Raw genomic sequence first — 15,685 nt, forward strand, 5'->3', positions numbered from 1 at the left:
GGAGTTTCTCCCATTCTACTCTGCAGATCCTCTCAAGCTCTGTCAGGTTGGATGGGGAGCATCGCTGCACAGCTATTTTCAGGTCTCTCCAGAGATGTTCGATCGGGTTCAAAGCCGGGCTCTGGCTGAGCCACTCAAGGACATTCAGAGACTTGTCCCGAAGCCACTCCAGTGTTGTCTTGGCTGTGTTCTTAGGGTCGTTGTCCTGTTGGAAGGTGAACCTTCGCCCCAGTCTGAGGTCCTGAGCGCTCTGGAGCAGGTTTTCATCAAGGATCTCTCTGTACTTTGCTCCGTTTATCTTTCCCTCGATCCTGACTAGCCTCCCAGTCCCTGCCGCTGAAAAACATCCCCACAGCATAATGCTGCCACCACCATGCTTCACCGTAGGGATGGTGCCAGGTTCGGTTTCCTGCAGACGTGACGCTTGGCATTCAGGCCAAAGAGTTCAATCTTGGTTTCATCAAACCAGAGAATCTTGCTTCTCATGGTCTGAGTCCTTTAGGTGCCTTTTGGCAAACTCCAAGCGGGCTGTCATGTTACTTTTACTGAGGAGTGGCTTCCGTCTGGCCTCTACCATTGGTGGAGTGCTGCAGAGATGGTTGTCCTTCTGGAAGGTTCTCCCATCTCCACAGATTAACTCTGGAGCTCTGTCAGTGTGACTATCGGGTACTTGGTCACCTCCCTGACCAAGGCCCTTCTCCACTGACTGCTCAGTTTGGCAGGGTGGCCATCTCTGGGAAGAGTCTTGGTGGTTCCACATTTATTTCATTTAAGAATGATGGAGGCCACTGTGTTCTTTGGGAACTTCAATGCTGCAGAAATGTTTTGGTACCCTTCCCCTAGATCTGTGCCTCGACACAATCCTGTCTCCGAGCTCTACGGACAATTCCTTCGACCTCACGTCTTGGTTTTTGCTCTGACATGCACTGTCAACTGTGGGACCTTATATAGACAGGTGCGTGCCTTTCCAAATCATGTCCAATCAATTGAATTTACCACAGGTGGACTCCAATCAAGATGTAGAAACATCTCAAGAATGATCAATGGAAACAGGATGCACCTGAGTCTAATAGCAAAGGGTCTGAATACTTTGTTTTTTATTTTTAATACATTTGCAATTTGTTTTCACTTAATCATTATGGGGTATTGTGTGTAGATTAATGAGGATTTCTTTGTATTTAATCAATTTTAGAATAAGGCTGTAATGTAACAAAATGTGGAAAAAGTGAATACACTGTATTTCTGAACCAGCAAACGTAATAAAAAAAAATATATGGCAAATATAAATCAAAACTGGATGGTGTTCGGAGATAGATGGGAGGGGTTGAGAGGAGCTGAAGGGTGGGACTAAAAATAACAAATGAACAAGATAACTCATGTAAAATATACTGTAGCCGTAAAATGTATATAGTACGTACAAGCTGGAAATAGAAGCATAAGTGTTATTGTACATTAGTTTACTCCAATTAGGGGAGGGGTGGTAGGGTTAGGGGAAAATAGTAAAGGAAAATATATTTTAATATATATATATATATATATATATATATATATATATATATATACAAAATATATTATATATATATATAAAAATAAAATAATTTATATATTTATATAAAAATACAAAATAAATGATGCAGACAATTACATTGAAAGACGCCACAATCTATTTGCAATATTAAAGCTGATCCACCGCCTAAACCCCGCCCCCAAAAAGCACACGATTCAACTAATAAACTAAGCCCATGGTTAGCTGAATCAGGTGTGTTAGTTATAAAGGGTGAATAAGGGTTAGGAAGGTGTTTATAAAGGACTATATAAAAGGTTAATAAACTCACTTGGCGGGCAGCGTCTCGATGTCTCTGATCTCTCTGCTGACGGTCATTGTGAAACCATCGATGACATAGAAGTGTTCCTTCCCAAACAGGAGCAGACCCTCGCTAGTGTCCAGACCCTGCACCCGCGCACACCGGTACATGTGCTGGATCTTGGGATAGAACACAATGTTTATATTAATGGTTACAAACATTTAGGCTAGTTTGGACTCCAGAACAAACCAAGTAGACCAACCTTCTCTCCTCCTCTCCCCCTCTCCTCCCCCTGTCCTCTTACCTTCTCTCCTCCTCTCCCCTCTCCTCCCCCTGTCCTCTTACCTTCTCTCCTCCTCTCCCCCTCTCCTCCCCCTGTCCTCTTACCTTCTCTCCTCCTCTCCCCCTCTCCTCCCCCTGTCCTCTTACCTTCTCTCCTCCTCTCTCCCCTCTCCTCCCCCTGTCCTCTTACCTTCTCTCCTCCTTCTCCTCTCTCCCCTCTCCTCCCCCTGTCCCTCCTCTCTCCCTCTCCTCCCCCTATCCTCTTACCTTCTCTCCCCCCTCCTGTCCTCTTACCTTCTCTCCCTCCTCTCCCCCCCTCCCCTTCCCTCTCTCCCTTCTCTCCTCCTCTCTCCTCTCCTCCCCCTGTCCTCTTACCTTCTCTCCTCCCTCTCCCTCTCCTCCCCCTGTCCTCTTACCTTCTCTCCCTCCTCTCCCCCTCTCCTCCCCCTGTCCTCTTACCCTCCCCTCTCTCTCCCTCTCTCCCCCTTTCCTCTTACCTTCTCTCCTCCTCTCTCCCTCTCCTCCCCCTGTCCTCTTCCTTCTCTCCCTCCTCTCTCCTCCCCCTGTCCTCTTACCTTCTCTCCCTCCTCTCTCCCTCTCCTCCCCCTATCCTCTTACCTTCTCTCCCTCTCCTCCCCTATCCTCTTACCCTCTCCTCCTCTCTCCCCTCCTCCCCCTATCCTCTACCTTCTCTCCTCCTCTCTCCCTCTCCTCCCCCTTTCCTCTTACCTTCTCTCCCTCCTCTCTCCCTCTCCTCCCCCTCCCTCCTCCTCTCTCTCCTCCTGTCCTCTCTCTCCTCTCTCTCCTCTCCCCCTGTCCTCTTACCTTCTCTCCTCCTCTCTCCCTCTCTCCCCCTGTCTGTCCTCCTCCCTCCCCCTGTCCTCTTACCTTCTCTCCTCCTCTCTCCCTCTCCTCCCCCTGTCCTCTTACCTTCTCTCCCTCCTCTCTCCCTCTCCTCCCCCTGTCCTCTTACCTTCTCTCCTCCTCTCTCCCTCTCCTCCCCCTGTCTTCTTACCTTCTCTCCCTCCTCTCTCCCTCTCCTCCCCTCTCCCTCTCCTCCCCCTGTCTTCTTACCTTCTCTCCCTCCTCTCTCCCTCTCCTCCCCCTGTCCTCTTACCTTCTCTCCTCCTCTCTCCCTCTCCTCCCCCTGTCCTCTTACCTTCTCTCCTCCTCTCTCCCTCTCCTCCCCTGTCCTCTTACCTTCTCTCCTCCTCTCTCCCTCTCCTCCCCCTGTCCTCCCCCTGTCCTCTCCTCCTCTCCCTCTCCTCCCCTGTCCTCTTACCTTCTCTCCCTCCCCTGTCCTCTTACCTTCTTCCTCCTCTCTCCCTCTCCTCCCCCCTTTCCTCTTACCTTCTCTCCTCCTCTCTCCCTCTCCTCCCCCTGTCCTCTTACCTTCTCTCCTCCTCTCTCCCTCTCCTCCCCCTGTCCTCTTACCGTCTCTCCTCCTCTCTCCCTCTCCTCCCCCTGTCCTCTTACCTTCTCTCCTCCTCTCTCCCTCTCCTCCCCCTGTCCTCTTACCTTCTCTCCCTCCTCTCTCCCTCTCCTCCCCCTGTCTTCTTACCTTCTCTCCCTCCTCTCTCCCTCTCCTCCCCCTGTCCTCTTACCTTCTTTCCTCCTCTCTCCCTCTCCTCCCCTGTCCTCTTACCTTCTCTCCTCCTCTCTCCCTCTCCTCCCCCTGTCCTCTCCTCCTCTCTCCCTCTCCTCCCCCTGTCCTCTTACCTTCTCTCCCTCCCCTGTCCTCTTACCTTCTCTCCCTCCTCTCTCCCTCTCCTCCCCCTTTCCTCTTACCTTCTCTCCTCCTCTCTCCCTCTCCTCCCCCTGCCCTCTTACCTTCTCTCCTCCTCTCTCCCTCTCCTCCCCCTTTCCTCTTACCTCTCTCCTCCTCTCTCCCTCTCCTCCCCCTGTCCTCTTACCTTCTCTCCTCCTCTCTCCCTCTCCTCCCCCTGTCCTCTTACCTTCTCTCCCTCCTCTCTCCTCTCCTCCCCCTGTCCTCTTACCTTCTCTCCTCCTCTCTCCCTCCCTCCCCCTGTCCTCTTACCTTCTCTCCTCCTCTCTCCCTCTCCTCCCCCTGTCCTCTTACCTTCTCTCCTCCTCTCTCCCTCTCCTCCCCCTGTCCTCTTACCTTCTCTCCTCCTCTCTCCCTCTCCTCCCCCTGTCCTCTTACCTTCTCTCCTCCTCTCTCCCTCTCCTCCCCCTGTCCTCTTACCTTCTCTCCTCCTCTCTCCCTCTCCTCCCCTGTCCTCTCCTCCTCTCTCCCTCTCCTCCCCCTGTCCTCTTACCTTCTCTCCTCCTCTCTCCCTCTCCTCCCCCTGTCTTCTTACCTTCTCTCCCTCTCCTCCCCCTGTCCTCTCCCTCCCCTCTCCCTCTCCTCCCCCTGTCTCTCCCTCCTCTCTCCCTCTCCTCCCCCTGTCCTCTTACCTTCTCTCCCTCCTCTCTCCCTCTCCTCCCCCTGTCCTCTTACCTTCTCTCCTCCTCTCTCCCTCTCCTCCCCCTGTCCTCTTACGTCTCTCCTCCTCTCTCCCTCTCCTCCCCCTGTCCTCTTACCTTCTCTCCTCCTCTCTCCCTCTCCTCCCCTGTCCTCTTACCGTCTCTCCTCCTCTCTCCCTCTCCTCCCCCTGTCCTCTTACCTTCTCTCCCTCTCCTCCCCCTGTCCTCCCCCTGTCCTCTTACCTTCTCTCCCTCTCCTCCCCCTGTCCTCTTACCTTCTCTCCTCCTCTCTCCCTCTCCTCCCCCTGTCTGTCCTCCTCCCTCCCTCTGTCCTCTTACCTTCTCTCCTCCTCTCTCCCTCTCCTCCCCCTGTCCTCTTACCTTCTCTCCTCCTCTCTCCCTCTCCTCCCCCTGTCCTCTTACCTTCTCTCCTCCTCTCTCCCTCTCCTCCCCCTGTCTTCTTACCTTCTCTCCCTCCTCTCTCCCTCTCCTCCCCCTGTCCTCTCCTCCTCTCTCCCTTTCCTCCCCCTGTCTTCTTACCTTCTCTCCCTCCTCTCTCCCTCTCCTCCCCCTGTCCTCTTACCTTCTCTCCTCCTCTCTCCCTCTCCTCCCCCTGTCCTCTTACCTTCTCTCCCTCCCCTGTCCTCTTACCTTCTCTCCCTCCTCTCTCCCTCTCCTCCCCCTTTCCTCTTACCTTCTCTCCCCCTCTCTTCTTCTCCTTCTGTCCTCTTACCTTCTCTCCTCCTCTCTCCCTCTCCTCCCCCTGTCCTCTTACCTTCTCTCCCTCCTCTCTCCCTCTCCTCCCCCGTCCTCTTACCTTCTCTCCTTCCTCCAGTAGTCGTAGCAGTGATGTGTTGTCTGTCCTCTGTTCCTCGTCCAGTCCTCCTGACTCTAAGAGCTGTTCCTGTAGCAGGTCTTGTTCCTCATCCGCTCTGTCTGTCGTGGAGCGAGACCTCTTCAGAGGGGCCTTCACCAGACCTGGAGGGGGAGAACGTTTGACTCTTGATAAATGTATCTGACAAATGTGTGTGTATACAAACAAGTGTGTGAGTAACTATGGTGATGGAGTGAATGTGAGTCCCTTTCCATTCTTGTTAATAACTGCAGTGTCTATTACAGCTAGAAAATACCATGCTATTGTTTGAGGATAAGGACAACAACAAAACCCTTTTGTCACGGCAACTGGTTTGACACATTCACCTCTGAAGGTAAATAATGTACTTACATTCAGTAATCTTGCTCTGATTTGTCATCGTGTGGGTCCCAGAGATAAAATCTAGCATAGTTTTGTTTGATAAAATCCATTTTCATATTTATATATAAAGTTTGACCCCCTGCTCTCTCTGGCTCTAGTGAGGTCGGGCACTGATGTTGGGTAATTAAGCCTGGCTTGCAGTCGGCGTTCCAATTCATCCCAAAGGTGTTCGATGGGGTTGAGGTTAGGGCTCCGTGCAGGCCAGTCAAGTTCTTCCACACCGATCTCGACAAACCATTTCTGTATGGACCTCGCTTTGTGCACGGGGGCATTGTCATGCTGAAACAGGAAAGGGCCTTCCCCAAACTGTTGCCACAGAATCGTCTAGAATGTCATTGTATGCTGTAGTGTTAAGATTTCCCTTCACTGGAACTAAGGGGCCTAGCCCGAACCATGAAAAACAGCCCCAGACCATTATTACTCCTCCACCAAACTTTACAGTTGGCACTATGCATTGGGCCAGGTAGCGTTCTCCTGGCATCCGCCAAACCCAGATTCTTCCGTCGGACTGCCAGATGGTGAAGCGTGATTCATCACTCTTAGAGAATGCGTTTCCACTGCTCCAGAGTCCAATGGCGGCGAGCTTTACACCACTCCAGCCGACGCTTAGCATTGCGAGTCGTGATCATAGGCTTGTGTGTGGCCGCTCGGCCATGGAAACACATTTTTGAAGCTCCCGACAAACAGTTATTGTGCTGAAGTTGCTTCCAGAGGCAGTTTGGAACTCGGCAGTGAGTGTTGCAACCGAGGACAGACGATATGTACGCGCTACGTGCTTCAGCACTCGGCGGTCCCGTTCTGTGAGCTTGTGTGGCCTACCACTTCGCGGCTGAGCCGTTGTTGCTCCTAGACGTTTCCACTTCACAATAACAGCACTTACAGTTGACCGGGGCAGCTCTAGCAGGGCAGAAATTTGATGAACTGACTTGTTGGAAAGGTGGCATCCTATGATTCTATGAACCTAGTTGTATGAAGTTACAAGTAGTTACAAATAGAAGTATTGAAGTACCATGTTGAATGTCACGGAGCTATTCAGTAAGGCCATTTTACTGCCACTGTTTGTCTATGGAGATTGCATGGCTGTGTCCAAGATTTTATACACCTGTCAGCAACGGGTGTGGCTGAAATAGCCGAATCGACTAATTTTAAGGGGTCTCCACATACTTTTGTATATACAGTCCATTCAGAAAGTATTCAGACCCCTTGACTTTTTTCTACATTTTGTTACGTTACAGCATTATTCTAAAATGGATTAAATAAATAAAAATCCTCATCGATCTACACACAATACCCCATAACGACAAAACATTTTTTTCAAAATGTTTGCAAATGTATTAAAATATAATAAAAATAAAATACCTTATTTACATAAATATTCAGACCCTTTGCTATGAGACTCGAAATTGAGCTCAGGTGCATCCTATTTCCATTGATCATCCTTAAGATGTTTCTATATCTTGATTGGCGTCCACCTGTGGTAAATTCAATTGATTGGACATGATTTGGAAAGGCACACACCTGTCTATATAAGGTCCCACAGTTGACAGTGCATGTCAGAGCAAAAACCAAGCCATGAGGTCGAAGGAATTGTCCGTAGAGCTCCGAGACAGGATTGCGTCGAGGCACAGATCTGGGGAAGGGTACCAAAAAATGTCTGCAGCATTGAAGGTCCCCAAGAACACAGTGGCCTCCATCATTCTTAAATGGAAGAAGTTTGGAACCACCAAGACTCTTCCTAGAGCTGGCCGCCCGGCCAAACTGAGCAATCGGGGGAGAAGGGCCTTGGTCAGGGAGGTGACCAAGAACCCGATGGTCACTCTGACAGCGCTCCAGAGTTCCTCTGTGGAGATGGGAGAACCTTCCAGAAGGACAACCATCTCTGCAGCACTCCACCAATCAGGCCTTTATGGTAGAGTGGCCAGACGGAAGCCACTCCTCAGTAAAAGGCACATGACAGCCCGCTTGGAGTTTGCCAAAAGGCACCTAAAGGACTCTCAGACCATGAGAAACAAGATTCTCTGGTCTGATGATACCGAGATTGAACTCTTTGACCTGAATGCCAAGCGTCACGTCTGCAGGAAACCTGGCACCATCCCTATGGTGAAGCATGGTAGTGGCAGCATCATGCTGTGGGGATGTTTTTCAGCGGCAGGGACTGGGAGGCTAGTCAGGATCGAGGCAAAGATGAATGGAGCAAAGTACAGAGAGATCCTTGATGAAAACCTGCTCCAGAACGCTCAGGACCACAGACTGGGGCGACGGTTCACCTTCCAACAGGACAACAACCCTAAGCACACAGCCAAGACAACGCAGGAGTGGCTTCGGGACAAGTCTCTGAATGTCCTTGAGTGGCCCAGCCAGAGCCCAGACTTGAACCCGATTGAACATCTCTGGAGAGACCTGAAAATAGCTTTGCAGCGACGCTCCCCATCCAACCTGACAGAGCTTGAGAGGATCTGCAGAGAAGAATGGGAGAAACTCCCCAAATACAGGTGTGCCAAGCTTGTAGTGTCATACCCAAGAAGACTCGAGGCTGTAATCGCTGCCAAAGGTGCTTCAACAAAGTACTGAGTAAATGGTCTGAATACTTATGTAAATGTGATATTGCCATTTTTGCATTTTATAAATTTGCAAAAAAATTGAAAAAATCTGTTTTTCAAAGGGTCTGAATTCTTTCTGAATGCAATGTATAGTGTAAATCAGATGAAGCCTGAACTGTGCGATGTAGTAGAGAGTTAGTAGTTTCCAACAGGCCAATGTTCTACATAGTTTAGCGCAGAAGACGTGATAATTACGCTGCATTGCCAAAAGTATGTGGACACGCCTTCAAATTAGTAGATTACAGCATTCAACCCACATAATACATAGTGATCATTTTTTAAATAATCTAACTGAAACCGAAACCGACCTCAAAAAACACTCCCCATCTTGCTATGTGTCCGTCCGTCTTACCTTTGACTCTGGCGATGGTGTCCTCTCCGTGCACCTCTCCGGGTTCATGCTGAGTGGTCTCCCCCTCAGTGTCCTGCTCTACGGAGTGCTGGTACATCCCAGGGTTACCTGACAGCAGTCTCATGTAGTACTCCTTACTGTCGTAGCTGATTGCTCGGCGATAACGCACAGGCTTCTGGATGGGGAGGAGAGGAGAGGGAGAAAGGAGAGGGAGAGAGGAGAGGGAGAGGGAGAGGGAGAGGGAGAGGAGAGGGAGAGGGAGAGGGAGGGAGGGAGAGGGAGAGGGAGAGGGGAGGGAGAGAGAGGAGAGGGAGAGGGAGATGAGAGGGAGAGGGAGAGGGAGAGGGAGAGAGAGAGAGGAGAGGGAGAGGGGGAGAGGGAGATGAGAGGGAGAGAGGAGAGGGAGAGAGGAGAGGGAGGTGTTAATTAGAGATGGGAGGCTGTTTACATGAATAACACTGAGGAATAAGCATTAAAACAAAAAAGCCAGGAAGCTAATTGACGCAGCATTCAATTAGTCCATTGAAATCCATTCAGTGTCAATCATGTTTGCAAAATGCTCAAACCACACCGTTGTTCATTGAGTCGTCTCAAGTGAAACAGTTTTCTAATTCGCATCCAAAATGCTCCCGTATGACAAGGCAAGACTCAGGCTCATAGACACACGTGGTTTACCATCGACTGGACAGCCATCCCTCTGAATTCACCATGCATCCACTGTTCCTAACTATGGCTTCACACACAGTGTATAAATGTTCAAGTCAGTTCACCCCATTGGTCAGACAGAGATGATACCTGTAGGAGTCTCAGGGCTGAGGCTGAGGTCATGAGGGGGACCAGAGGAGGACACTGATAGGAGCTGGGCTGGAGGAGGACAGAGTATTAAAGGAGGACTGGTCAGTCTGGGACTTTAGATAGAAACTCAGCAAGAAAAAGAAACTTCCCTTTTTCAGGACCCTGTCTTTGAAAGATAATTAGTAAAAATCCAAATAACTTCACAGATCTTCATTGTAAAGGGTTTAAACACTGTTTCCCCATGCTTGTTCAATGAACCATAAACAATTAATGAACATGCACCTGTGGAACAGTCGTTAAGACACTAACAGCTTACAGAAGGTAGGCAATTAAGGTCACAGTTATGAAAACTTAGGACACTAAAGAGGCCTTTCTACTGACTCTGAAAAACACCAAAGAAAGATGCCCAGGTCCCTGCTCATCTCGTGAACGTGCCTTGGGCATTCTGCAAGGAGGCATGAGGACTGCAGATGTGGCCAGGGCAATAAATTGCAATGTCCGTACTGTGAGACGCCTAAGACAGTGCTACAGGGAGACAGGACGGACAGCTGATCGTCCTCGCAGTGGCAGACCACGTGTAACAACACCTGCACAGGATCGGTACATCCGAACATCACATCTGCGGGACAGGTACAGGATGGCAACAACAACTGCACGAGTTACACCAGGAACGCACAATCCCTCCATCAGTGCTCAGACTGTCCGCAATAGGCTGAGAGAGGCTGGACTGAGGGCTTGTAGGCCTGTTGTAAGGCAGGTTCTCACCAGACATCACTGGCAACAACGTCGCCTATGGGCACAAACCCACCGTCGCTGGACCAGACAAGACTGGCTTCACTGTCGAGTCGAGGTTTTATCTCACCAGGGGTGATGGTCGGATTCGCGTTTATCGTCGAAGGAATGAGCGTTACACCAAGGCCTGTACTCTGGAGCGGGATCGATTTGGAGGTGGAGGGTCCGTCATGGTCTGGGGCGGTGTGTCACAGCATCATCGGACTGAGCTTGTTGTCATCGCAGGCAATCTCAACACTGTGCGTTACAGGGAAGACATCCTCCTCCCTCATGTGGTACCCTTCCTGCAGGCTCATCCTGACATGACCCTCCAGCATGACAATGCCACCAGCCATACTTGTCGTTCTGTGCGTGATTTCCTGCAAGACAGGAATGTCAGTGTTCTGCCATGGCCAGCGAAGAGCCCGGATCTCAATCCCATTGAGCACGTCTGGGACCTGTTGAATCGGAGGGTGAGGGCTAGGGCCATTCCCTCCAGAAATGTCTGGGAACTTGCAGGTGCCTTGGTGGAAGAGTGGGGTAACATCTCACAGCAAGAACTGGCAAATCTGGTGCAGTCCATGAGGAGGAGATGCACTGCAGTACTTAATGCAGCTGGTGGCCACACCAGATACTGACTGTTACTTTTGATTTTGACCCCCCCTTTGTTCAGGGACACATTATTCCATTTCTGTTAGTCACATGTCTGTGGAACTTGTTCAGTTTATGTCTCAGTTGTTGAATCTTGTTATGTTCATACAAATATTTACACATGTTAAGTTTGCTGAAAATAAACGCAGTTGACATTGAGAGGACGTTTCTTTTTTTCCCCTGAGTTTGGTTGCAGTCAGGCACTAAAAATGACATTTTCTGTGTGTAATGATTCTACCAATACCGTGGCATGACCTTTACTTTTTAGTCCCCCCCAACTGTACTAACTGTTTGTTGGTTTATATGAGCTCATACCCTGAGTGTACAAAACATTAGGAACACCTTCATAAAATTGAGTTGCACCCCCTTTTGCCCTCAGAACAGCCTCAATTCGTCGGGGCATGGACTCTACAAGGTGTCGGAAAGCGTTCCACAGGGATGCTGGCCCATGTTGACTCCAATGATTCCCACAGTTGTGTCAAGTTGGCTGGATGTCCTTTTGGGTGGTGGACCTTTCTTGACACACACGGGAAACTGTTGAGTGTGAAAAACCCAGCAGCGATGCAGTTCTTGACACACTCAAACCGGTGCGCCTGGCACCTACTACCATACCCCGTTCAAAGGCACTTAAATATTTTGTCTTTCCCATTCACCCTCTGAATGGCACACATACACAATCCATGCCTGAATTGTCTCAAGGCTTAAAAAAATCCTTATTTAACCACCTGTCTCCTCCCCTTCATCTACACTGATTGATGTGGATTTAACAGGTGACATCAATAAGGGATCATAGCGTTCACCTGGATTCACCTGGTCAGTCTGTGTCATGGAAAGACCAGGGGTCCTTAATGTTTCTACACTCTCCCAGTCTCCCATTCTGTGTCCTTGGGTTTTTCCCTGGGGGGGTCGATTGAGAACTTGGCTGAGTCATGTGGCTGATGAGGCTAATTCACGTAGCATGATTTCCCTCAACAAAGACTCCATTCATGGGCTGTGACGAAGGAATGACAAACCACCGTCTCCTACACTGTACAGTACACATTCTGGAACAGTTGGGAGAACAAGGTTAGCTGTTCAAGCAGTTCTTCTATACAACCACATGGCACTTTTTGACGGTTTAACGTAGTGTTTGAAAATCAGATCTGATGACGGGGGGCGGCAGGTAGCTTAGTGGTTAAGAGCGTTGTGCCAGTTACCGAAAGGTCGCTGGTTCTAATCCCCGAGCCGACTAGGTGAAAAATCTGTCGATGTGCCCTTGAGCATGGCACTTAACCCTAATTGCTCCTGTAAGTCGCTCTGGATAAGAGCGTCTGCTAAATGACGTAAATGTAAAATGTATTTGAACTTGGTTACTACAACATGTGCTTGTTGTTACGATCATAATACTGTAGTATTATAGAGCCCTTTGTGCTACGCTACGTATGGGTAATGTGTGTAGAACATGTCGTTGTTATTACAGTAGTATTATAGTACTTTTACATTATTATAGTACCTGTACTTGGCCGTTTGTGCTGGGTTCAGGCTCGGGGACGTACGGATAATGAATGTAGAACATGTCGTTGCGGACCATCTTCTTCCTCATGCGACAGGGCCCCTCAGTCATCTCCAGTAGGAACTTGTCCAGGTGGGATCCGATGGGGGGGCCCCAGAGGCCCCGCTCTCTCAGCAGCTCATACTCTATAGACGACCACTCCTCTGTCACGTACTTCAGAACATTCTGCTGCCTCTGACGGGGGACGGGGGGACGGGGGGACAGAGAGAAAGAGAGAGAGAGAGAGAGAGAGACAGAGACAGAGAGAGAGAGAGGGAGACGTAGAGACAGCGAGAGAGAGAGAGGGAGACGTAGAGACAGAGAGAGAGACAGACAGAGACAGAGAGAGAGAGAGCAAGAGAGACAGAGAGAGACAGAGAGGGGGGAGAAGGAGAGACAGAGACAGAGAGAAAGAGAGAGAGAGCGAGAGAGAGAGAGGGAGACGTAGAGACAGAGAGAGGGAGACGTAGAGAGAGAGCAAGAGAGACAGAGAGAGACAGAGAGAGAGAGAGAGAGAGAGATAGAGAGAGAGAGAGAGCGAGAGAGAGAGAGAGAGACGTAGAGACAGAGAGAGAGAGGGAGACGTAGAGAGAGAGAGAGACAGAGAGAGACAGAGAGAGAGACAGAGAGAGAGAGAGAGAGAGAGAGAGACAGAGAGAGACAGAGAGAGAGAGAGACAGAGAGAGGGAGACGTAGAGACAGAGAGAGAGAGGGAGACGTAGAGAGAGAGAGACAGAGAGAGAGAGAGAGAATTTAGACAGATTGTTACATGTGTCTGTCAGATTCAGAATATAGAGATCAGATAGGAATTATTGTCAGAGACAATGCAGTGAGTACTGTAGTGTTAGGCAGTGCAGTGAGTACTGTAGTGTTAGGCAGTGCAGTGAGTACTGTAGTGTTAGACAATGCAGTGAGTACTGTAGTGTTAGACAGTGCAGTGAGTACTGTAGTGTTAGACAGTGCAGTGAGTACTGTAGTGTTAGACAATGCAGTGAGTACTGTAGTGTTAGACAGTGCAGTGAGTACTGTAGTGTTAGACAGTGCAGTGAGTACTGTAGTGTTAGGCAGTGCAGTGAGTACTGTAGTGTTAGGCAGTGCAGTGAGTACTGTAGTGTTAGGCAGTGCAGTGAGTACTGTAGTGTTAGGCAGTGCAGTGAGTACTGTAGTGTTAGGCAGTGCAGTGAGTACTGTAGTGTTAGACAGTGCAGTGAGTACTGTAGTGTTAGACAGTGCAGTGAGTACTGTAGTGTTAGGCAGTGCAGTGAGTACTGTAGTGTTAGGCAGTGCAGTGAGTACTGTAGTGTTAGACAGTGCAGTGAGTACTGTAGTGTTAGACAGTGCAGTGAGTACTGTAGTGTTAGACAGTGCAGTGAGTACTGTAGTGTTAGACAGTGCAGTGAGTACTGTAGTGTTAGACAGTGCAGTGAGTACTGTAGTGTTCATCCAGTGGTTCTTACCTCCTGGTACTCTTTATACTGCATGGCCACCAGGTCCCTGACCACCGCTATGTGGGTGAACATCCACTGGAACGTCTCCTATTGGTGGAAGAAATGTACCTGGTTAATAGTGTGGTTTGTGTGTGTGTTTTGCATGCATGTGTGTGTGCATGTGTGAGTATGAATGTGTGTTATGTGTGTGTGTGCATGTCCGTCCGTCCGTCCGTCCGTCCGTCCGTCCGTGTGTGTACCTGTGCAGACAGGTTGTTCTTGTTAAGGGAGTTTTCCTTCTTGTTGCGTCGAGCGCCGGTCAGCTTGGACAGACCAAAACCACTACTGACCCGGGACAGCTTGGACTGGCTGGCCGGAGCCACTGACTCCCCTCTGCTAATACACTTCTTCTCATGGACTAGAGGAGAGAGAGAGAGAGAAAGAGAAAGATAGGGGAGAGAGGGGGAGGGAGGGGAGAGAGGGGGAGGGAGGAAGACAGGGGGAGGGAGGGGGAGAGAGGAAGACAGGGGGAGAGAGGAAGACAGGGGGAGAGAGGGGAGAGAGGAAGACAGAGGGAGGGAGGGCAGAGAGGGAGCCAGGGGGAGAGAGGGGAGAGAGGAATACAGGGGAGGGAAGAGAGGAAGATAAGGGAGAGAGGGAGGGGAGAGAGGAAGATAGGGGGGGAGAGAGGGAGGGAGAGAGGAAGACAGGGGGAGGGAGGGAGGGAGGGGAGAGAGGGGAGGGAGGAAGACGGGGGAGGGAGGGGAGAGAGGGAGAGAGGAAGACAGGGGAGGGAGGGAGAGAGGAAGACAGGGGGAGAGAGGGGGAGAAGGAAGACAGGGGAGGGAGGGGAGAGAGGAAGACAGGGGGAGAGAGGGGGAGAGAGAGGAAGATAGGGGAGGGAGGAGAGAGGAAGACAGGGGAGAGAGGGGGGAGAGAGGAAGACAGGGGGAGAGAGGAAGGGGAGATAGGGAAGACAGGGGGAGAGAGGGAGGGAGAGAGGAAGATAGGGGAGAGAGGGAGGGGAGAGAGGAAGATAGGGGGAGAGAGGGAGGGGAGAGAGGAAGACAGGGGAGAGAGGGAGGGGAGAGAGGAAGACAGGGGGAGAGAGGGGGGGAGAGAGGAAGACAGGGGGAGAGAGGGAGGGGAGAGAGGAAGACAGGGGAGAGAGGGAGGGGAGAGAGGAAGACAGGGGGAGAGAGAGGAAGATAGGGGGAGAGAGGGAGGGGAGAGAGGAAGACAGGGGGAGGGAGGGAGGGGAGAGAGGAAGACAGGGGGAGAGAGGAAGACAGGGGGAGGGAGGAGGAGAGAGGGGAGGGAGAGGGAGAAAGGAAGGAGTAAAGAGAGGGAGAGAGGAGGGAAAGAGAGAGAGGAGAATAGAGAGAGAGGAGCGAAAGACGGAGAGAGGAGAGAGGGAGAAACAGAGGGACAGAGAAACAGGGACAAACAAGAGAAAGGAGAGAGAGGTTATCCAACAGTCTTCCAGTATGCTGTTGGCTCCGGTCCTAACTTGGCTTGCTCTGCTCTCCAAACAACACATGGTAAAGCTGATTATGTCCCAACATCTTCTGAACACTAAACACTCTGTACTGTGTTAACATGACCTTTCTGAAGTAATGCCAAACACTAGACTACAGAGTTCGGAAAGTATTCACACCCCTTCCTCCACATTTTGTTACGTATCAGCCTTATTCTAAAATGCATTAAATTGTTTTCCCCCCTCATCAATCTACACACAATACCCCATAATGACAAAGCGAAAACTGGTTTTTTGAAATATTTGCAAATG

The 15,685-nt window shown here is 50.3% G+C and overlaps 1 protein-coding gene across 1 annotated transcript in view; it reads right to left on the reverse strand.

The window, feature by feature from the left end:
* The window catches only part of LOC121530690 (WD repeat and FYVE domain-containing protein 3), a 204,728-nt gene that overhangs the window by 34,739 nt on the left and 154,304 nt on the right, over nt 1–15,685 (reverse strand). Inside the window, exons 44-49 of the mRNA XM_045226849.1 lie at nt 14,157–14,314; nt 13,927–14,004; nt 12,431–12,664; nt 8,722–8,896; nt 5,332–5,492; nt 1,836–1,984 (exon numbers count right to left, since the gene is read on the reverse strand). Coding sequence (XP_045082784.1) covers nt 1,836–1,984; nt 5,332–5,492; nt 8,722–8,896; nt 12,431–12,664; nt 13,927–14,004; nt 14,157–14,314 — 955 coding nt within the window. The remainder of the gene's footprint in view (nt 1–1,835; nt 1,985–5,331; nt 5,493–8,721; nt 8,897–12,430; nt 12,665–13,926; nt 14,005–14,156; nt 14,315–15,685) is intronic.

Source organism: Coregonus clupeaformis, chromosome 18 (genome assembly GCF_020615455.1).
Source record: "Coregonus clupeaformis isolate EN_2021a chromosome 18, ASM2061545v1, whole genome shotgun sequence".
Taxonomy (NCBI): Eukaryota; Metazoa; Chordata; class Actinopteri; order Salmoniformes; family Salmonidae; genus Coregonus; species Coregonus clupeaformis.